At 37.5% G+C, this 25,006-nt stretch overlaps 1 protein-coding gene across 1 annotated transcript in view; it reads right to left on the bottom strand.

The window, feature by feature from the left end:
* The window catches only part of LOC306849527 (potassium channel subfamily T member 2-like), a gene marked incomplete at both ends in the record, with an annotated part of 92,094 nt that overhangs the window by 40,560 nt on the left and 26,528 nt on the right, over nt 1-25,006 (bottom strand). Inside the window, 4 exons of the mRNA XM_079384628.1 lie at nt 892-951; nt 4,188-4,236; nt 11,685-11,784; nt 12,069-12,148. Of these exons, the coding sequence (XP_079240754.1) occupies nt 892-951; nt 4,188-4,236; nt 11,685-11,784; nt 12,069-12,148 (289 nt within the window). The remainder of the gene's footprint in view (nt 1-891; nt 952-4,187; nt 4,237-11,684; nt 11,785-12,068; nt 12,149-25,006) is intronic.

Genomic DNA, 25,006 nt, shown 5'->3' with positions numbered 1-25,006 from the left:
GTAAGTGCTGTGATGGTAAAGATAATGTGGGCAAATAAAGGCAAGTCTGTTGGTTAATCAGTTTGAAGTAGGACCTCTGAGTTCTATTTGTTTGGTTTCTGGTTAGGGACTGTCTGTAAGCGGAGGGAGTGTGGGAGGGGGAGAGTGATGGACTCACTCAGATATGAGTGAGGGACACCAGCAAAAGAATACAGATGTCATAATTAAGGTACACCTGTAACTGTAAAGGTGTACGATTGCACATCTATAAGCGAATAGGTCAGATATGATGGCCAAAGAAAGTAGGGGGTGATGTAGTGGAATAGTTAGGTGTTTTGGAAGGTTTTTTTCACTTAGTGCGGAAGAGTTTGATCAAAGCTTGAGAATATTTGTTTTTAAATTCCTTGTTTTTATTATTATTATTATTTTTTAAAAATTACTTATTATTGTTGTGATTATTATTATTATTATTATTTAATGGTTATTGTACTTCCTTTTATGTAAACCACTTTGAAATACCACTGTGTATGAAATGTGCTATATAAATAAACTTGCCTTGCCTAAAATGTAGGGGTTTCATTTGCACTGCTGTCATTGCACAACAAAAAGGAATGGATTTGGTGAAAAATGACTGGTTAGAGTCAGTTAGCACCTGCTGGTAGAAATTGTAATTAACAAAGCCTGTTTCTTCTCTGACGTTCATTCAAAAGCAGACTTGTTTTCTGACTAAATGAAAGTCAGGCAGGTCTCTTAAAAGCTAAAATGGGCTTTCAGCTACTGTACCATTATAATGAAAAGATATGCTAACAGATACAGACAGCTCTCTCCAGGTATTACAGACCTCTTTGAAGCCAAGAGGGTCTCATAGTGTACTAGTGATAAAACCATTGGCACATGTGTTGTTTGACTCACCTTGTAGCTGAGGTACACCAGCAACATGGTCTCTGAAAAACTGATGAATGCAACAAGCACCTGGAGAGAGGCGAAAATAGACAAACAGAGAGACAAAAAGGGACAGAGATGAGAGAGAAGCAGAGGTTGGGTAGGAAACAGTAGGGGCAGCGTGTTTCCCACTGTCTGAGAATAAATGGCCAAACCGAGGGCAACACAACAATGGCAAAAGTGTCTGTGTGTGTCTTTCAAACACAGACGCTTTTATGTACCATGGGTTGATTTTTATTAAAGCCAACAGGTTTTTGTTACATGAAGGTCACTAAACATTTCCTGGAAAATGTGTTGAAAATGTTTCTTCATTTACATCTGTTACTTTTATTTACAGATTTTATTTTTTACCCAATCATTATCCTTTTAAATTTAAAATTAAATTTAAAATCTTAAAATCTAAAATGTCACCTCAGTCCAAACGTGACCAACAATTATGAACTGAACAAAATTTTAATCATGAAGAAAGAAAGAAAGAAAGAAAGAAAGAAAGAATGAATGAATGAATGAATAGTAACACTTGAGTAGTACATACGACTACAATATGATTCCATTTGTTAACATTAGTTAACTGCATTAGTTATCATGAACTAAAAATGAAAAACATTTTAAAGCATTTATTAATCATAGTTCATGTTAGTTTCAACGATCAGTTTCAATGATTAAAATGTATACATGATTATAAAATGATTAAAGTTGTATGTGTTAACATTATTTAATGAAACTGAGCTAACATTAATGAATTAATTAATTAAATTAAAATATTTATTTAATTATTATTTAATTCAATTATGAATTAATTAACATTAACAAAAAATAATAATAACAGATATGTTGCTCATTGTTAATGATAGTTAATCCACTAAGCAATTTTAACTAATGGGACATATTGTGTTGTGTAACCATCAAAATAATAATAACAATAACAGCAATAATAGTGCACTTGGTTATCTAGGACGTGAAAATGAGCTTGAGCTGTAACATGAGACATGATGAGCAAAATAAATCAATCAATGAATAAACAAACCAACCAATGCAAAAAATGCGAAAAAAAAAAAAAAAAAAAGCAGATTTCTTTATTTAAATTTTTTTCCACTATAAAGAACCTTTTGTGAAATGGGAAGGTTCCATGGGAAGGTTCTTTCTGGAACCAAAGATGCCAATGATGACAAAATTGTTCTGTGATGTATGTACATTCATTGCTTTAATATTAAATAAAACAGCAAGTGTCACGGTGCACACACGAGGAGGAGCAAGGAACATGGAGACGAGGATGAAACTAAAATTAACTTTAATCAATCCAAACAAAGCGGGGCAAGACAAGGCAAGGCTGACATAGACAGAAACACTGGGGAGTAACGAGTAAACCAGACAAAATCAAACTGAATAGACAAGACTATAAATACACAGGATAATGAGACGAACATGGCTGGACAAGAATTAACAAATTATAACATTAAACAAGGACAGGAAACAAACCAAATATGGACACAAGAGGCGGGAACACATGACACTTCCACCGGGGGGGTTCTGGAAGACCCTCAGGACAGACATGGACAGGAACACAGGACAGGGACCTCCAGAGTGGAACAGACAGATGGAGGCCAAGGCGGAGCAGGGAGCTCAGGAGGCCATGGCAGGTAGTCTTCGTGCCATGACTCCAGCCCCCCCCAAAATTTCCATGGGGCAGCTCGGGGTATCAGGAGCCCACCAGGGCTAGACATACAGGACAGGACAGTCCACACAGGAACAAGACACTCCACAGAAGCAGGAAGCCTTCCATGGGCGAGCTCGGAAGCTGAAGTCCATTCTGGGCATGACGTGGAGTCAGGGGCCCTCACAGGGTTGCCTCAGGAACCGCTTCCACGTCTGCGACAGGAGGGCCAGGCGGCTGGGAATAGCCTCCTCGGCCCTCGACGAGTCTCCGTGGACAAGACAAGACCGGACTGGATTAAAACTGCTCTTGTGGACACAACACAACTTAAAACATGTCTCTGAGGACATGGCACGGCACTCCTGGTCATGATTGTAGAACTGGATCCATGGCGGCAGCCGGCAGGCTGAGTCAGCGACGGACCAGTGTGGTGGCTTCCGCCTTTTCTATGAAGAATCACTCTCGAATTCTTGGGATTTTGATGCCAGAAAATAGACTTTATTATAACAAGAAAATAAAGCCGAGAAGTCTTCTGCAGAAAAGTTCTACTAAATGTTCTCTGAGTTTCTCTTTAAATAGTCTTTCCTCTAGGCGTGTTCAGAACATTTCATACATGTGCATTTTTCCTTTTTTGGCAATATTCCTTATACATATGTTCTTTCCCTAGAGAGAAGGGGGTCCTAGACATGTTTAAGGAAAGAAGCCTCCTTTGTATTTCCACATATGTTTCCCATCATGAGGGTCAGAACATTCCATCCATGCGAGCCCTTAACACACAGGCATATGCTTGTAATGGAAATATATCTTAATACACAAGTGGTTAAATGCACATTAATTATACTTGATTAATTCATATTTTGACTAATAAAAATCTTCTACACCAGCGGCCTGGGTGAGCCGCGGATGGCGGTGTGATTTTCCGCGAACGGCGGCGTGATCTCCCGCGAATGGCAGGCTGGAGTGTGCGGCTGGCCAGCAGACTCGCGGCAATCCCGCCGAACTCCAACACCGAATTCAGTGGGCTATGGCGGGATGATGAGTGGCGACTTCCATGCCGCGGGACAGACAAACAGGAACAAAAAAAAAAACAGACTTTCAAAACAAAAAAACAAAACAGTGTGAAGGGGCGCCGCTTAAAATTTAGGTCTGGTCTTCTGTCACGGTGCACACACGAGGAGGAGCAAGGAATATGGAGACGAGGATGAAACTAAAATTAACAGTCTTTAATCAATCAAAACAAAGCGGGGCAAGACAAGGCAGGACAAGGCAAGGCTGACATAGACAGAAACACCGGGGAGTAACGAGTAGACCAGACAAAATCAAACTGAATAGACAAGACTATAAATACACAGCATAATCATAGATAATGAGACGAACACGGTTGGACAAGAATTAACTAATGATCACGTTAAACAAGGACAGGAAACAAACCAAATATGGACACAAGAGGCGGGAACACATGACACACACGACAGAGGACTGACAGCAAGAGTCTGAAAAGTGTTTTTAAAATAGGCCTACCTTTTTAAAACCCCAAAAGTGCCTGTTGAAGAAACCCCTGTGTATGTGAGTGTGTGTTAGTGAATGAGAGAGAGTATTTATTTGTTCTGACCTGAAGAGCCCAGAGTGGCAGAGGCCTGTTCACCCAAATAATGAGGGACCTGATGACAGGAAGCCATTATTATGACGAAATGAGATAAAGAGTGAAAAGAAAATTACAAATTAGAGGCGCTCAGATCAAGAAGAATGCTCATAATTGAACACTTTTTTCTCTTCACACATCAAACAAACCAATTCCAGAATCCAATCCATTTACAATGGCTCAGCAATAAACAGATTCAAAGTAACATTTTTGTTACGAATGAAGAAATCAAATGCATTTAAGTAATGAGCACAGCGGCACTGTGTCAGACACACACCACTGAATGCTTACAAACTACTGCCAGAATTTTTTATGTCTAATAAATGGCAAAAACTGAACCGCCTTGTTAAACATGTCACGGAGACTCCTGGTGCAGTGTCCTGAAATCAATAAATCAATTCTACTGTGGGCATGAGACAAAATGGCCTAACTGTAAACAACATCATACATTTCCTGCAAAAAATTCAATTGAATTATACCCAGTTAGAGCATGTTGGATGTTTAATATATTGTTTAATTATGAAGAGTTGCATTCTAGACCAATCAGATTTAGTTGTGGGCGGGGCTACCCAGCCTATTATTAATTCCATTTTATTTGCAATTAAATGAAAACCTATCATGTTTAAATTTTTTATTAAATGCATAATTAAGCTAAATAACACACTACAGTTAACATTAAAATCAATGTGCTTTAGTATGTTGGTAAATATATCAAAATAAGTGTAGGCCTACTTCTTTAAAGCATGAAAAAAGATTGATAAAACAATTATTTAAAATGTACTTTAAAGTAAAATTTAGAATTTGACATACATTTTTGACAAAATGCACTTTTGAAAGAGGGCAATCTTTGCATACACTTGATTGGCCTTTTATTTCATAAATATTGTATTATCTGCAAGTACGGTTTTACAGTAAAACACATTCAATACAATTTAAGTGCACTTATTTTTCACAACGCTCAATATGAAATATCAAAAGAGATGAGCTTTGAAGTTCTTTATACATCTTAAAAAGAGATTTTATGATTTTCTGCAGATCGTCTCTATTAAAATGGCCATATGTCTGTGGTTCTGGCTCTCGGCCACCATCTTCATTTCTCATGCCAGAGTCAAGAGCCTGGATACTTACCAGTCAAAATGGCTTCTGTTGTGGGTAGAGGCGTTCTGTCTGAGACAGCCAGGACTGCAGGGGAAGCAAACACACACAGATAAGAGTTTTTATGCATGGACTATTCAAAGGCACTTCAATCTTCTCCATATTGTTCTTCCAGATCTCACTTTCCCTTCGTCCACCCACACTCTCTCCCCGACACCACATGAACTCTTCTCTGAACTCAAAATAGATTCCACGGTTTTCACTTTTGACCATCCTTCTCCTTGTTGTCGGTCTCTTGCACCTCTTTGGCGTGAGCCCCTCGATATGCTGTTCTTCTGCAGAAAATACGTTTTTACTTTTTTTCATTTGCACTCAGAAATGCAACTTTGACCTGTCTATCTCTTTGTCTATACTTGTCATCCTTCTTCATACTTCTAGTGAGAGTTGGTGATTTCCAGTGATATGAGTGAAAATCACTGCGGGTGATGCAACAAAGTTCAATTTTATGCTAATGAGCAGTGATGTAATGCAGTCACTACCAATAGAAGTGCAGACAGCCATTCAACTGATACAGCGAGCAGCAATACCTACTAGCAACAGCACAGTAAGTCAGTCACCTCAAGTGATTAAACACTGCCTATGTATAAAGATTTGTTCAAACTGACAGTTAGCAATTAGTCACTAAAGATTGCCATATAACTGTGCTGCTGGAAGGTGTTCCCTTTTGACCGCTGTATCCAAATTTACCGGAGGAATAGGGTCACTGTTCATAAAGTTCAGCTCTATTCTAACTTTGCTGGATCACAAAGGTTGCTGTTCCCAGGTACGGATTAACGCACGGGCCTACTGGGCACCTGCCCAGGTCACTGGACCAGAGGGGGGCCCAGCCGAAATACCGCTACTCCCAGAACGCGATTTCAACCGTGCCCCCTCAGATTTTTAAGGCAAGTGGATTTTGAATGCAGCATCCAAAAGACAAAAAAAAAAAAAAAAAAAAAACAAATAGCTGAATAATATTGTTTATATTTAATAAACAATCACACCGGTGTGATTAGATCATTCAGTGCGGCACATCATCAGCTGCTAAATTAAAATCTGCTTTTGCTCAACTTCGCTGGCTGGCAGCCAGAGACTAGAGCCCTGCACGGGCCTCAAATTTAGGCCCTAACCTGGCCCACGTCCGACAGCTTATCAAAATTTCCGGCCCGAGTCCGACCCGAGCCCATCTTTTTTTCCCCCTTCTCCCAAAACAGTTTATACTACTGTTTCGGCTATTAGTTCAGTTTTGTATGTAATGGCAAAATTATTATATTTCGTTTTGTTTTTTTATTAAGTTAATTTAGAGAAATGTTTGGAGCAATTTTGTTCGTTAAATATAGTAATAAGTCCTAAGTTTATGTTTTTTAAAGTAACGACCAAGCGGCCAGCAGCAGACAGTGAGCTGATCATAGCCTATACATTTAATCAATTTAGCCTTCTCATATCATCACAACTTGCCTAAAATAAAATCTATTGATATACTAAAACAGTTCAAGTATATAACAATGTTTAAATGTTAAACCTGCGCTATAATAATAATGTGCGCTAGCTTATATAAGTTTGTGGGGAGAGTAGAAGCTAAAGCGGCTCTGCAGGACATGGAGGCACCAGAGCAAACACTTGCATTTATTTTAGTGGAAACAACTAAAAAAAATTTTTCTGATAAAGGTAAGAGTAATACATCATTTGGACCTGTAAAGGGTCTACTTTTATTTGTGGGCACTCACAATATCAACAAAACGTGCTTTTATAAAACAAAGAAAACAAACATGATGCGTTTTCTGCCGTCTCGTCTTGAACAGGAGGCTTCACAAAAATGAACCGAAGCTGAGCGAATACATGCCTCACAGACATGATAAATATATCTATAGAAAGCTTTAAATTATCACTTAACAAAATAAAAAAAATGAAAACAAAAACTCTTTTATTATAATCTTGATCATAATCAATAAAGATGCATTTCTGTCTAAAGGCGCTTCTAATGAGGAGACGCAGGATCAGCAACTTCATCCTTGCGGCACTGATACCCCTTTTCCACCAAGGCAGTTCCAGTGCTGGTTCGGAGCCAGAGCCTAGTTTCAAACCTGTTCTTTGTTTTTCGACATCCAAAGCACCAGCTCCGAACCAGTAAAAGCGGTTCGTAAGTAGCAGCACAACATTGCTGGGCTAGAAGAAAGAACCGCTTGCGTCAGGAGCTGGGGGCGGGGTTACCGTGACCAACAAGACGAACAGAAACTTGGACCGCCATATTTGAAATAGCAGCTAAACGCTAACACGTTTGATTCGCCGTGTTTGGATGCCGATGTAGGTTCGCAAAGCCATGAACATCAATAGCAACGCAACGTCCCCCATTGCTGATAGTTTGTTTAGGCTTGTTCGGGATAGATCGGTGCTGCGCGGACCGGTTGGTGCAGGCATATCGGGGTGCTGCGGGAGCGACTGGAAAGCAGACGGCTCTTTATGCTTTTGGATCTCTCTCGCGATGCTTTAGTGTGTTGTGTGCCGATCGATCGATCTGCGTGGCGCTGATGCTTTGTACAGATGCCTGTTGTGCCGCGCTAGTGATCCGAAACATGAAACGTATTCAGTGACGTAAGACCTGGCTCTGTATTCGCTCTCTAGCTTGTGGAAAAGCAACCGGTTCTTAAAGGGCTCGCCAGTCGAACTAACTAAGAACCGGCTATAGCTCTGGCTCTGAACTAGCACCTGGAACTGCTTTGGTAGAAAAGGTGTATGACTCAGAAAACCTAGTATATTAGTAAATAATTCAAATATCCCCTTAATATTTCACGCGGACACATTCATGGTTATGTTTGCTTGGGCTTTGCAGCAAGCTTTAGCGTATTGCTTGCATTTGAACACAGAACTATTCCGCTGCGCTGAAGACACTTGCGCACCTGCTACTGCTGCGGGACACTAAACACCGTCGAGCCGCTCTTGACAGTCGTGGCACGGTCTCGTGTTGCTTCCACCAGCGCGGCGATGTTTTTCATCACTAATTGATGGATGTCTAAAATATAAAAATAAGGAGAAACCTAAAACAAGCCCGAGTACAGGCCCCCGTCTGAACTATGACGTGAAAATTGGCCTTTTGCTGAACTTTATTTCTCCCTTTTCAAATCTCATATCACATCGTAAAGGCATTTATTTTTAATAAAAATTAAAGAAATAACCAAAAAGTGGAAAATAAAGTATCGGGTAGGGTTAGGGTAGGTGTAGGGAGGGCTTTATATCAATAAGGTGGCATGCATGTAATAATCTGAATTAAAATGATAATTTACACAATACATTATTATAGCATACTGTTTTATAAAGTAATACAATACTGAAGTGCAGACAATTGCCACTATTTTGCACAATTTTTTTAACAAGTAGTATAAATAGTAGAAAATCCTGCTATTTTAACATAGTGTAAATATAATCTATAGCTATTTGCACTTAGTGTAAATAACATATCGCTAAAAATACTGCTTATTTCACTTAGTGTAGATAAAATCCTTTGCTATTTGAACTTTGAAAATGACTGCGATTCCAACTGAGGGGGGTCTATAATCAGTCCGTGCCCAGGGCACCTCTGCGTCATGATCCGTCCCTGGCTGTTCCTCAAGAAACAAATTCAACTCTTGCTAAGTCTGACGTTAGCATGTTGCTAAGCTAATGACTTAAAACTCTATTACAAAAACTTCCAACATACAATAGACCCTTTTCACATGACGTCACGCAACTTCCGTTTTGAGTCGAAGCAGGGTATTCTTACTTCCGCCAGCATAGTAAAGCGCTATCGCTACCAGCATGGAGTTCAACCAAACACTTATACATGTGTCACAAATACGATTAACGGATGACTTCAGCTTTCTACTCTCCTTGTCCTCATACAATGCAAGGCTCTGGCATCTCAAATGAACTTACCGAATACCGATTAGCGAGATTTGAAGTCGAGGGAGGAGTTGTGAAGTCATACTTTCTGATTTCTGCGACTCTCGTGCAGTGTTTGCTGTCTTTATTGCTGTTAGATATATTTGTCAAATAAGTTTTCGATGTTTGTATGTGGTAACAGAAAGACTTTTCATTCAATAATTTATGTACTGCTTAATACAGCGTCTGTATGTACAAGAATAATATTCAACATAAGCCTGTACTATTTAAATATAAATAAAATGCGGTCTATATTTTTCCACTTTATTGTGATAAACATGATACAATTTAATTCATAAATAAATAAATGGGTTATTTTATGGAAATGTCCATTTTTCTGTCCCTAGACTTTACAGAAATACTACACTTGAAAAACACATTAGGGTTTGTCCCCACAGCCATGAAAGTGCTTTATTTTGAGGTCAAAAACAGGTTTTTCTACCATTTAAAATACAATAAAGTATTCATAACTTTTAATATTGCTAAAGAAGGTAACACCAGTGACAAAAAATAGTACATGTGGTCTTGAAATAGTTGCACAAAAAAGCTATACAAAAATTAAGCTGTCATTTATATGTATTCATCTAATAGTCGATCTAATAATATGGTCTCAAGTTTAAATGTTAGAAAAATAAATACATTTTAAAACATCTTGCCATACCAAAAGTGGACATTTCTGTAGAATGACCCAAATATATTAAGTTTACAGAAAAGCTTTTACTGTTAAAAAAATTTGTGAGCATTTATGTAAATAAATATAAAACGCACATCAGTTGTTTTTTTAAAGATCACATTGCATTTAGCCTTTAATGAACATAAAATATCAATAAACAATATTGATTAATAATTCAAATTAAAAAGGGGGGTATACATATAAAGATAAATTAAACGGAGGAATTTAAGTAATTATAGAGGTCCATAGTTCTATAGCACATATGGCTTGACGGCGGTCCTTCTTGCATTGTTTCAATATAAAGCAATTTTATTCTTGAACTGGATAATACTGGGTTTCTTTTCAGACCACTTGCATTCATGGATGTGAAACTTGTAATATGATAATTTTATTATAAAAAATATGACTTATGTCCATGTCATTTTTCCCATAGTTAAAATAAAAAATAATAAAAAATTGCAACGTTTGTCTTTTTTTATTGCAGAATAACTACACTTTTTTAAATATACAGAAAATTTACACAGTGTACTCACTATTACAATATTAACAGCAACTGAAATAAATCAAATAAATTATCCAGGGAATAAACCGAAATAACAAGTGAAAAGGTTTTAAGTAGGCTGTATATTTTGTGTGGAGAAGTAAACGTTATCATACACATCTTAAAGCAAATCTATAACATTGCTGCAGGGTAGCCTCCTAATCATCTAAAGCAAAGATGTAGAATAACGTTCGCAAAAGAACCCGACTGTAAGTACATTAACATTATTAGTCTTAACTCTTGCGTACGTCATTAGAATTCAAGTTGTTCCCGCAATTTCCCGAAGTCTCTGGTGTAAAGGTATAACAGAAGTATGGATCCACTGCTTCACGGAAAAGCGGAAGTTAGCTGACGTCATTGTGAAAAGGGCCTATTATTGGGTGAAACAATCATCATTACATTAGATTATGCTATTGATTTAGCAAATTAAATGCTACTTTTTAGTACTTAAGTGCTGTTTATGACTCTTGATGAGTCTAGCTTTAGCATGTTGCTAAGCTAATGACTTAAACTCTAGAACAAATAAAAATAAAGTGACTAAATAAAGTGAAAAAATAAATAAAGTATTTGTGAAATCCACAAATACTTCCAACATACAAATACTGTGTGAAATTATCATTATTTTATTTAATGAAGCTATTTTAATTGATAAAGCATGTTAAGTAGTACTTTTCAGTAGTGTTCTTTAGAAAGGTAACTCTGATTAAATATATTTAAAAAAACAATTAAGATGACAATAATCATGATTAATAATTGTAATTATATTTTTGTGCAAAATAACCATGATTAACCATTTAAACATTATAGTGCAGCCCTACAGTTGTTGATGTTAGACAATGGACATTTTTGTGATATGGAGGTCTGCATAAGATCGATTTCTCAGTCCTTCTCTCACAAATTATTTCCCATTCCTGCTAAAAATAAGATATTTATTTTAGCTTCTGGCCACAACTTTTACATTTTATTGTCTCACTCCTGCCTGCAAGATCCTACTTTCCTGATTTTTCCACCTGCACATGCTCTCCACAATTTTAAACTTCAGTTGCGTTGGGTTCTGCAGATCCCACATGATCCGCACCTTTAGATCATGGCCAAGACAAGATATCGTAAAAGACTGAATACCTTTGCTGCCTACTGAAACAACTTTCACTTCGAGTGCATGGAACAAAGCTTATATGCTCAGTGCCATGTGGCTGTGTCTCACCAGTCTCTCTCCTCCCGCGGGTTGTCTAGGAGGACTCGTACGATGTAGAGCAGGCAGCTCAGAACCTTCAGGAAGAAGTTGAAGAGTCGCACTCTCAAACCTGCAAACAAGAGCGTGAGGCCGTCACCAATCAGCATTACAAAGAGCTTCACGAACAACAGAAACATGAATCCGAGTACTCACGGACAGGACACGACAGCTAGAGGACAGCACATCAAGCGCGCAGAAACAAATACAAGACCAACCAATTACCAAGCACCAGCTCCACAATGCTCCACTCACAGGGGTCAACAGCACTCCACGAGAAAGCAAAAACAAACTACCACCTCACAGGACAAGAAAAGCCACAATTAGAGCCGCCCCTCGGCCTGGGCGAGAACTCACTGGATCTTTGGTTTTTGATGAAGAACAGCTTCAGACGTTCCTTGAAAGTGTTTTCATTCACATAGAACTCTACCTGCACTCTAAAAGGAATGATGATGTTTGGTTGGAGATAAACAAGAGATGGAGAGGAAGGGGGAAGGACAGATAATGATGACGTGTGAGAGAGGAGGCAAGAAAATTAGACTTATTGCCATTGCGGTAATATAAAAAGCAATCAATTGAGAGCTACAAAGCGCTGTTGCTATATTGAAGTCTAATAGCTTTAGAAGGAAATTATGTTGCCTTTTGCAAACAAGACAGCTGTGGTTGACCTCACTATCTGTGCTGACTTAATCCAGAATTATAAACGACTTGCACAATGTGGGGGAGCAAAACTGGAGGAGCTGTAACTCTGGTGCCTTTTCATTTTGCTCCACAGTCTGCAACAAACAAGAGATCTGGAACAGGGAGAAGAAGAGGAATATTCTAGCTCATGTTCAACCCGATGCCTGTCCAGCATCTGCAGCGCCAAGATACCAATCGCCACAGGCAATCTTTTCGAAACACAAATGGAAATGTGTTTTCTTGCACTTACAAATGTTTACTAGATGGTTTAAAAGCAGAAATGAGAAGTGCGTGTTTTGGTAAAGCACTCTGAAAGGTGCGAGGCATTACTGTTGCACATGTACTCAGTAGATGAACATAAATTTTGACCTTTTATTGAATTTGAATTAGACCTTATTAACTTTCCAGTGATATATTGTTGATTTGAATCATCATAGACATATAGACATTGCACTTCCATTTCCCATGCATGCATTATGATTGGTCAGATCACCTGTCAGTCAAACTCCCTGCGAAGGGTCGATTAAGAACATGGATGAAGTTCTCAGTTATGTATTTAAGCTGTGATTAACCAGGAGTAAAATAGATGCAAAGACACAATAGAGCTTTTTTCAGTATTGTGACATACTTCTGAGTGAAACTGATTATTGACGTGGACTGGTTCAATCAGTCGGTAGTTGAATGGATGGAGGCAGACCTGACAGCGAGCTTGTAGCTGAATGTAAGAAAATGTCCATTCATGTAGGCCAGAGAATAAGTGAAGTGACATTCAGCCAAGTATGGTGACCCATACTCGGAATTCGTGCTCTGCATTTAACCCATCCAACGTGCACACACACAGCAGTGAACACACACACACCGTGAACACACACCCGGAGCAGTGGGCAGCCATTTTATGCTGCAGCGCCCGGGGAGCAATTGGGGGTTCGGTGCCTTGCTCAAGGGTCTCACCTCAGTCATGGTATTGAGGGTGGAAAGAGCGCTGGATATTCACTCCCACCACCTACAATACCTGCCGGCCCGAGACTCGAACCCACAACCTTTGGATTACAAGGCCGACTCTCAAACCATTAGGCCACGACTTCCCCGACTTAAACAGCAATAACTTCCTCGACTGAAGTTTTATTTCTCCATTATTTAGTTGTGGTTTAAAAGACACTTAATATTCAGTAGTATCATTGATTTGATGAAGAATCACTGTAACGTACTTAAAACAATATACATTTTAAATGTCAATGTTGAAATGTTGTGATAGATTTTTTAAATATTTATGCCGCTAAACTTCCTTTCAAAGTCCCGGTTCATTTACACACATTGAAAGACAAGTCAATATGATCGTTTGTGGTCATTGTCATCACGCCACAGTAGCTGTCCCCACGCATTAAGCTGTAAATAACAATTATGTTTGTTTAAAGGTCACTCATGGGAGAACGTCACATACTGTATATTGAGTTTGTTGTTCTCCAGCACGTTTCCAGTCCCTTTTGCTCTGTTTTAATCACTTTTCCTCAGCTCCAACTACCCAGGGACTCATAAAGAGGTATTAGCTACAGACCACATCAGTGCGAGCCGGATCATTCCGGTCTTTTAAAGACTTCCCCACAGATCTCTGGAGCCAGCCTCATTACCACAGATCTCTGCGTAACTGGATGATAACACGGAGGGACACATAATATCCGGTGAGTCATGTCATAACAATGGAAATAAAGGACGAGAGGAGAGAACACAGGCCAAGCACATGTGTAATCTGTCTGTGTCTCGCTCTCATATGTCGGGGAAACGCGATAAAGCAAATTCACAGTCCATAAGAGGTCCCGGACCCCACGTGGTGGTCGACCCTAATGTATCCTTTCCTCACAGCCAGAACCCCGCCAGACCATGCTGGGTGTTGCTATGGCGACAGAGAGCACCTTCGGGATTCCTAACACACACATAGTTGTAATAATCAAGTTTTGTGAATGTGGAGGACTTGATTTATTCCCAGCTCCTTGAGAATAATGGCCTATGCACATAATCTTATCCACTGGAAGTGCAATGATTGCATCTCCGGTGAGAAATCTAGCATCACATCAATATGTGTGTCAAAAAAAAAAAAAAAAAATGATGAAGAAGTACTTTAACCATACTTTATCTTTGTGTGTGTTGACAAGGATATTTATGTAAGCGAGAAAACGATTACAGGATATACAATCTGCACAATCTTGACAACACTTAAAAATATTCAAATTGCATTATGTTGTATTACTCTCTCTCTCTCTCTCTCTCTCTCTCTCTATATATATATACGCACACAAACAATCAGAGGGTAAAAAGGAACATCATATAAAGCTATATTTTGAAAAATGAAAACATTTTCATTTTTAGATTTTCTATTTTTATTTTAGTTAAGGTTTTAGCGTATTTGTTGTGTGATTTTGTTATTTTTAGTTGTTTCTTTTAAAATGTCTATAAAGATTATTAATTTTTATTACAGTTTCTTTTTACATCAAGTTAAACTAAATTAAAATGAGAAATGTTACCTTAGCAGCTAGCTGAAATTACAAAAAAAACATTATTTTGTTTCAAGAAATTATTATTTTTAATGGTTTGAGTTTTAGTTCACTATAATAACCCAGACTGTGACATTTTCCTTCATGACCACCATGCATCAGAACTGTTTTTTTTTCTTAATTTGGAATATATATTTTTTTTATAATAAATTCCTGTTATTTCCAATAGTAATGATTCTCGTACATTCTAATTACTGTAACATAAGTCACATCCTTTTCATATCCAAATATATGAAATCATATTATGAATCAAATAAAATATAGTGCAATCATAATAGTTTTCTTTTATATATTTTCCATTACAGTAATGCAACTTTATTGGGGGTAAATGGGCTTAATTGCTATGCAAACAAACAATAAAAATTAAATTTCTTATACATTACTTTGATTTCATGGTTATTACAAATAAAACAGAAAAATCGGACTCAATGTTGTGTCTAATATTGGAAATAGGTCAACATTCAGATGTTTACTTCAGTGAATTCTGGATTTCATGCAACCTCCTAGACTAATCTGTCTTTGAATCCAATGCACATGTTTATTATTTTAGAACAATTTTTTTTTGTCGGGTTTCAGGTTTCTCAATGAGATCAACCGTGAAAACTGTTTTTCATGTCCTTTTTTCCAGACACTTCTTTCTTCGGTGTACATATTCTGACCATTAAAGCCATAATGTATTCATTGCTAATTAGCTCTTAAGAGTAATTGGACCCGAGACCAGAGAAAGCACTGCAACACTGAATAAGCCTTTTAATGAACCAGTGATTCAGTGGCTAATATAAGGTGACAGACACTTCATTAAATATACATCAAATCATGTAGAATTTATTCCCATTTCTCTAACAGACCATCCAGCAGGAACAGCACATATAGAAATGATAATGCCATGATAGAAGTGTTTCTGCTTTTTGTCTTTTTATTTATAGACAGAACGGTAAACAGTGACAGGCAACAGTTGAAGAGAGAGGGAGAGGACTTATAGATAAGACTTATAGAATGTCTGCTGGGCAGCAGCTGCAGTAGTAGATTGCTGTTTAAATGCATTCTGTTGCAACTCAGTCTATCATTGTAGCAGCATCGATTTCACATTTACCCACAGTTATCTTTCATGTAAAAGTGAACTGTAGTCCATCAAGTCTAAGTAAGAAATAATAGTAAACACAATATGTCACTGAAAATTGTTTGCAACTCTTATACTTTAGTTGTGGATTTTATTATTGTCCTGGAATAGACGTTAGGTTAGATGCCATGTTGAATTTAACATGAATAGATGTGAGGGAGAGACTTTAAAATGGCACACACTGTATGAAGGCAGCAGATCACATATTTTTCACAACTCACACAACTGTTTTATGTTGTTTTTGTCTGCTTAAATCTTTTTCAGAAAGACGTTTTGTCAGCTGGACAGTCGGTATGTTGTTAAACAATAGTACCATCCATTGAACACACTGAACTTCTGTCTCTCACAGCCTCGTTTTTATTCTTGTCAAAAATTAAATATGGCTCTACCCTTATAGGGTCTATTAAAAAGCTAAGACCCAGCGATAATATTGATATCTATATTTATTTTTTACAGCCTTGAGATGCCAAAATGTAGCTATAGTTAGCAGTTTTTCAATCATCACAACTTGTGTATTCTGTAGACACATGGGATGATAATTTAATGGGACAAACCCAAAAATGAAAATTCCGCCACTAAAAGTCCACGTAGCCAAAAGATATAAAAGTTTATAAAGGTGTCGTAAAACACATCAATATGAACTGAATGTTTAATTCAAGTCTTGTGAATAGATTCGATTGCTTTATTTGATTAACAGACTTAAGTTTTGGTTACCTAAAACAAAATCTGTATTTTGAGGATTAACCAAAGTCTTATAGCTTTGGAACCACATGAGGGTGAGACCATGATGGCAAAATTTGCATTCCCTTTAACAGATTAACTCCAGTATTTAGTGGTTGATACTCCCAATCTGTATGTGATTTGATGCTAATCCATGTAGAAATCATCCCCGTTAATATATGTGAAGATTTGCATATCTTAAAGCTTTATGAGTGGTTCTTGTTTCAAAATTCAGCTAGAGACTGGAATATCATGGATGTCCAGCAATCACAAAATCATCCACCCACTTGCTCGAGTTGACAGATGCATTTGGACCTTGATGACTGAGATTGTTTTGTTCCCTTGCCTTGAATCATGTTATGCTACTGTCATTAACATTAACAGTGCAAGAATCTCATCACTACAACACTCACAATATCTCCAAACTAAACCTTGTCTTCCTGTTCCTCAAAGATTTTGGTTACATCATCCTCACCTTCTTCTCAAAAACTATACACCATAAGATATGTTGCAATTAATATTCCCACTGTCTAGATATAAAATCTTCCATTTTATTTAAGGCTTCAGCAGTATTTCACCATCCATCTACTCATTCATGCTTCCATTGTCACGTTCCCTCTCGGGATACAAGGAGGTGCGGAGACGTGGAAGTTCCAAACAAGGTTCTTTATTGGAATCCAGCAGACAGACAGGGAGCATGGGGAGAGACGAACATCAATGACGTTTCTGACGATAAGACCGGACACAGGGGCTAGGAAACACCGGGCTTATAAACACTAGGAAAACAAGGAACAGGTGTGGACTAATCAAACACAGGGCTAGGGACTAATTAAACTAATGAAGACAAACGAGGACAGGAACAGGAAGGCCAAATATGGGCACGGGAGGAGGGGAAACACAAGACAAGGACTGACAACCATATCTTTCTCTGTTGGTTCTCAAAAAAAGAGGACATTTCCTTTGTGAAAAATGAATAAGATATGAAGAATATACAAAAATAATGTACTTTAAATTGAATAAATGTAATTGGTTGAACTTAAGAGTGCTTTTTGACCCACTTAAGTAACTTAATAACATTTGTATATGTAATTACATAATTACTTCTATTGTCTTTGAAAATATGATGACATTTTTTTACATTTTCTCCATGCATGAAAAGTGGATGGTAATTTATATTGTCAAGCTCCAAAGAGCACAAAAATGCTTGGGATTGTAAATCATCAACCACTTTATGTATGCAAAATAAAACTTTGGCTATTCTGTTTAACATCTGCTTTTGTGTTTCAGGTATATGAAATGGGTTTGGTAAGCCTTGAGGATGAACTGTTTCTTTAAAGCTTCCCTGCTCACCCAAGAGTCAATTGTTCCCCGTGTCGTTTATGCTATTTTATATGCTTTATTTCATATGGAAAACTCTTTTCCACTTGAGGGAGTAACAGCAGTGAGTGTAAAGTGTAAACATTACCACATGAAAGGAGCCGAGCACTGGGTTTGATAACACCGTTGACTAGTTAGCTAAAGGAAAGAGGGAAAAACATTAAAAACTCATAAAAGCCTTTCAGCTCTACGGAGAAGCAAACACACTCTTTCATACAGATCCCTTGGTGATAATGCAGAGAATATTGGCAATAGAGTTGCTTTTTCAAAAAGCCAATTACACAGCAACAATGCATAAAATGACTTTTTTTTTTTTTACTATATTTAACTAGTAAATATACTATAACCCTCTAATGAAGTGTGCACGGTTTCTCTGAAAACAAGAGCAGGGGAACTTCTTAATAACGCTGTAAAAACTAATTAGTAATTTTTATTTGTCTATTACGCACTTCCAATTCCTTGCCACTTAAAAGAACATTTCACACAGAAATTAAAATTCTGTCATTACATACTACATTATTTACACTACATTCATGTTATTCCCAACCCGTATGACTTACTCTTTTTTTCCGTGCACAAAAGGAGAACTTTAGCACAGTGTTCAAGCTGCTCTTTCCAAACAATCAAAACATATAGTGAGTTTGCCTATCTATCTACACTGTTAGACATTTCTGTATTTTCTACAGTTATTTACAGTATATCACTGTATAATACTGTAAACTCCCTTTACAGTAAGTAACTTGTGAACACACAAGAGTGCAAGAGTTCCGGAGAACATCTACGTTGTGTGTCGGTGCACCTTACGAGAGAAAAAGACCAAACAAGGTAAAAATATATGTACGTTTGTCTGTGTGTTTGTGTAAGATTTTTGAACACCAGTTTAACCTACATCAACCATTTTACCTCGTCAACATGGCGGTTCCAAACTTTACCACAGTAAACTGCACTGTCATCTCAAACGATTTTTGTCAGATTATTGAATTACCAAATTAAAATTATTTTTAACGAGCAAAGCTAATCTTATATTAACATTAAGTTAACTAATGTGAAACTTTGTTCAGGTGTTAGTAGTTTATGTGGCCAGTAGCCTACTGAGAAAATAAAATCGTATGTTAGCTAAGTTAAACAAGTTTTATGTCTAGCTGCCTTTCTAGTTTTAGAATTAGTTTGTTATAGTTTTTAATGGAGTTTAAGATTTACTGCATTTTTTTTGTATTTGTGTTTTAAAGGCAACTGCAATGAAGCATCAAGAAAGACATGAGCACCCTGAGACTGATAATTCATGGTAAGAGAACAACTATCGTTTTTTGAAGGTTTACGTTTTCTATATGGAGTTTGCCTTTTAAAAGTGTGTCATTTCTACTTGTTTTTCAGGGAACACCTTTCCGTCACTAACAAAGTGGATGATGAGCAAAGGTGTTGGCCACGTTTTGTAGCAGCACCTGGGTTTTGCAGATGGCAATGTATTCTTGTTATGGTATGCTCCACGAAGGAATGCAGGAATCGAGAGGGCAAGTACAAAACAGGGTTTTAATAACAAAAGAGATTCCGAATACAAGGCATTAAACTTCTAACAACGTAACATAACTTTAAGACGAGACAAAGACATGAGGAGAACTGAGGACTTATAAAGGGACCAACCAAAACAAGGAAACAAGATAATTAATTACACACAGGTGAAAAGACTAAACGATGATTAACTAATAACAGGAAACAAGAACAGGAAGAACCAAATAAGGACAAAAGAGGACTAAAGAGAAACTCTTTAAACTTGTCTTTTTTCACCATTATGTTTCTGTTGTCTAAAGATTCTTTGTGAGGATAAGTCCAGAGGATACAAAATAATGCACTGCGAAAGGTCCTAAGAAATGAGAAATGGTGAAGATGCACTGTTCCAGCATTGGAAGACTGTATTTTTAAGTGTTATACATGTAATGTTTTAAATAAAGAATTTAATATTTTGTAATTATTGTGTCTGTTTTAATTGAATGTCAGTAGTACCTATGTAGGCTAAAAATAAAATGAATTCTATATTAAAATTAAATTTACTGTAAAACAGTACAGTTTGCAACTATAAATCAAATACGGTTTGCTACTGTAAAGCTTAATTACAGTAACTTGCTGGCAATAGTAAGTTTCTATCTATCTATCTATCTATCTATCTATCTATCTATCTATCTATCTATCTATCTATCTATCTATCTATCTATCATCTATCTATCTATCTATCTATCTATCTATCTATCTATCTATCTATCTATCTATCTATCTATCTATCTATCTATCAATCGTTTTACAAGAAGGGCAGAAAAATATAAAGCACTTTATTATTGATAGTTTTCACGTGACGTCACGCCCTTATAGGATCGCCCACGTGGAGGGCAAAATTAAGCTTTGCTCCACTGACCGCTAGTTCTTTTTAACAGTTTGCATTAAGAAGTAATGTAGTAAAACGCAGATATTAAAAGGCGAAATTCAGTAAACACCTTATTGATGATGTATATTTTGTACAAGCAAGATGAAACCAGAATATAAACACAATGTGTTATTTATTTGATTTTATTTAATCTATATTTGACCCTCTAACTCTAACACTCTCTATTCTAATTCTATTTTATCTATTGTCCTCATTTGTAAGTCACTTTGGATAAAAGTGTCTGCTAAATGACTAAACGTAAATGTACAATGTGCAAAGTTTCACATTAAATGGTTTCCCATAGAAAACCATTAGAAGGAAAACGCTGAACCATTAAGCGGATTGCATTCATATTCCGGCCTCATTTGCTGTAAACTATCCATCATTAATATGGTGATTACTGAATTAGATTTTTTAATATTACCATTTTAAATATATTAAGGCACTTTAAGTGTATTTACAACGTTTTGTCGCACTGTTTAATGATTGAAAGATTGCCGCGGGTGCTTAATATGGATTGCAAATGGCCAAAACTTGCAATTTGTTCAAAAATACCTTGTTTTATTCTTTTGAGAGGTGATCTAAATATTTGCAGCTGGGAAACAGATGAAAAATTGACTGGCTTGTGCTGCAGTTCTATGGATGTTTAGCCCTCCAAGTCTTCTAGCCGGTCATGTGACTGAAAGCTATGAAATATTTAAGTTATTCAAACTTAAGTTTTTCTTTGTTATTATGTGTGAATAAAGACTATTCAGATGTTTCGATTTGTTATTTGCATAATAAATGACAATAATTTTAAATATTTTTGTTTTCTCTAGTATGACAGGTGATCATACAGTGTTTAAAAATGTATTATACTGTATTTATTGACTGTAATTGGGCATCTGAATAAAAACAAAAGTGCTTTATTATTTTTTTTCTGCCTTTCCTGTAAAACAGTAAATTCATAACAACAATAATACTATTTTAGCAACAGAAACACTTGCATTTATAATTTCTTCTGTGACAACTTTTAAAAACTGATGTGGATCTCAGTTAGGGTGAAAACATTCAAATTAAACATATACAATTACATTAAATACAATGATAATATAATTTAACTAAATATGCAAAATAATTCGTAATGAGTCACAAAAATTAGTTCATTAAGCCCACGTCTAGCAATCCCAATGCTCCAAAGAGTAATTAAGCTTCGAAAATGATCTTTATTTGTATGTTTGTGGAACTGTTGGGGAAAAACATCAGATGTGTAACATTATATTAGATCTATGCAGTACAGTAGGATTTACTTTATAAGCCATCTGTGGCTAATGTGACTATTGGGACAATAGTGACTAGTGAGATAACAGTGAATTTAGGTATACATATAAATTCAATTTCAGTTGCACAGGAAAGGCTGCACTAAAATGTTGCAATGACAAAATATCGCACTAAATTAAAAGTTCAAATGTTACAAATAAGTTACAATACTGATGTTGTAATATAAAAATAATAAGAATTTTAAGATATATAGTAACAATTTTGAAATATGTTGATGATTGTATTTTTTCCTATTTTATCTCAGTATTCCTATCAGTGTTGTATAAGGGTTTTTTATGCCTAATAGTAACCCTAGAATGTGATCAAACTGTTTAACCCTCATGTATTGTTCCGGGTCAGTTTGACCCGATTAGATTTTTGAGTTGTCGGAAATATCAGTTAACTTATGTTTTTTTTTTTTTCCTTGAAGTTTTGTGACTTTTTCTCATTTATTGTTATGAACATTCATGCAAAGTTCAACACGCTGATGTGTTTTGACATTTTTTTTTTTGTTACTTTCATACTGTTCCCAGGTCAATTTGACCCGCAAATTTTTATGTTCTAAGGCAACAGACCCAAAATAATAACATTTATTGGTTATATTTTATTATTTTTGTTTTTTACTACCCTATGAAGCTAAAAAAGCTTTTCCCCACTAATTTCAATACAGAAAAATATTTTGGCAGCCACAGATGGCAAATATGAGCTATCATTTCTTTTTTCAATCTATCTGAAATACTATTAAACCCATGTTGTTTTTCTTGAAATTTTTATATACGTTACATCTATTCAATTTTTATACGTTTGTGATGTTTACGGATCAATTTGACCCGCATAGGCAGCCATTCAAAAGTAACTTACAGATACAAAATAACAACAAATTCCTTTGTTGTATGTCAGAGCTCATCAACTTTAGTCATGAAGTGCCTCCTAGTTTCAGTGTCTTGATGAGTTTAACAACTTTTTCATTTCAAAGTTTGTGAGAACCAAACTGTTTAGCCTTTTAACTGTAAGTCCCTCTTTTTGAGCATAGACATAAAAATGACTTTTCCAGCTAAAATTCTTATAAAACTTGAATACTTCAGAGCACAGATTTAAGATTATCTTTTTAAAGGAGAAAATCACAGATTATCGTAGAAGTAAAAAGCATTTATAAAAGTAAATTTATAAAAAAATTATAACAGTTTAAATGTATGAAAATGTAAAATATAAAACTATATATTTTTATATTTTATATAAAATAGTAATTTTACAAAACACATTTACCACCAAATCTCCAAGAAAATCAACGCTAATCATCTGAACAAGTTTTGTGCCAAATTTTAGGTTGATATCTCAAAAATGAACGATTTTGTGGATGCAGTACCAAACCTTTCCACTAGATGATATACAGGGACTCTTGGTTCCCATTTATTGTTTAGGTGTTCTGAACCATATTTCCCCTTCAGGAACTCGAGCTGCGTCAGATACGCTTTGGGAACGCCTTCAGCGTGACCGTGCTCTGAATTATCTGTACAATCAGTCCAATGGAAGGGCGAGGCGTCACGGGCGGGTGACGTCACGACCAGGAAGCTTTAAAAGCACATGAGGTGGAGCCGGCTTCAGCTTTCTGTCATTCAGCAAGCGCTCTGTGTGTCTGTCAGTCCGATATTTGTTTTGTGAGTCTTATTTGGTGTTGTTTGTCAAAATAAAGCACTATGTCCAAAGCCACAAGTAAATCAAAGCATGAGGGCGATCTCGGATCATGCTTCAAGCTGTGTGTTCCTCCCTGCTCTCGCTACAATCACGAGTGGGGATGCACACAGTTTGTGCGTGGTCTGCCTGGGTGCGAAGCATGCGGAGTCGGCTTTCAAGGGAGCCGACTGCTTACACTGTGAGCGGCTTCTGCTACGCACGCTTCGCTACCGGAGGGCTCTCTTCGAGAAGGGAGCCTTTGCGAGTGTTCCTCACGGTGCTGGCCCGCGGCTGCCGAGGCATCAGATCCAGCACCCGCTCTCTGTGTTTGGAAGCCCGCCCCACGGTTTCTTCCCCCAGAGAGAGGGCTTGACGCTCCGCTTGTCTTCCTCCGAGGAGGTGGACGTGAAAAACATCGATGAGCTTTGTAAAGCTGCAGTGTTTGCACAAGCATATTATGAATGACGACATCATTATATTTGCGCTGTTCGCTCTAAGATAAAGGGCTGATTGTGCTTTTCCCCGCCGTAAGATCTTGCAGTTCCGGTCCGCCACTGCTGAGACATGGCGGCGAGTGAGATCGCGGGGATCTGGCGGATGGGTTGGAGATGGGTTCGCCCTATCTCCACCTGCATTCCCCAGATCTAGCACTCTCGCTTGGGGTTGGAAGCCCGCGGTGCGGTTCTTCCCCTTTGAGTGAGAGCTCGCTGTTGCAGCGCGCGTTGCAGAGGCAACCGCTTGCATTACGTCATTCTCATTCTTATTATGAATCATTTTCATATCAGACCATGTTTACTCATCTGGTTGTCTTTCTGCATTTAATTTTTGAGGAATTAAATTATGTATTTCATCTAACTAGGAGAAGTTAGATATGTATACACATTCATATATGTGTATATAGGAGCCTCTTGGGACTTTTCTCGAGTGAGAGCACGATGCTTTACCTTTCTTCCTCTGAGGAGGTTGAGGTGATCAGCAGGGGCTGCTGGGCGGAGCAGCCCCAACCGTGGTCCAGCTCCTCATTTAGGGAGCATCACCTCTTGTACTCCCGATAATATTGGAGTCAGAGTCGTGCTCCCGGGCCAAAGGCTTCTAGCAGAAGGCGGATCTGCAGATCGTCATTCTCGCTGGATAGTCTTTGGCTAAAACTTCCTGCTGCCTATGACCCAGGACTTCTGAGGGCCGGCTCCTCTGGGGAAGAGTGGCGTACATCGCATTACACGGTGCCCGTCTCTCCTCAGTGCCCTCGGGAGATCGGTCTGCCAACCCTGCCAGTGTTCCAGGGCGCAGCAGTCTCCAGCGAGCGCTTCTCTTAGTTACTTCCGAGGCTTGCCACCCCTTCGGGGGTCTCTAGAGCAGCTAGTTCGGCAGTCTCCTGCCGGTGTGCCGTTCCAGGACACTGAGCTAGCAGCTCTAAGCACACCAGAGGCCAGTCTCGAGAGACTGGTTCCCTTAGTAG

This window comes from Barbus barbus (assembly GCF_936440315.1).
Source record: "Barbus barbus genome assembly, chromosome: 3".
NCBI lineage: Eukaryota > Metazoa > Chordata > Actinopteri > Cypriniformes > Cyprinidae > Barbus > Barbus barbus.
The sequence above is the reverse complement of the archived record's forward strand: the minus strand, read 5'-3'. Positions and strand labels throughout refer to the sequence as shown.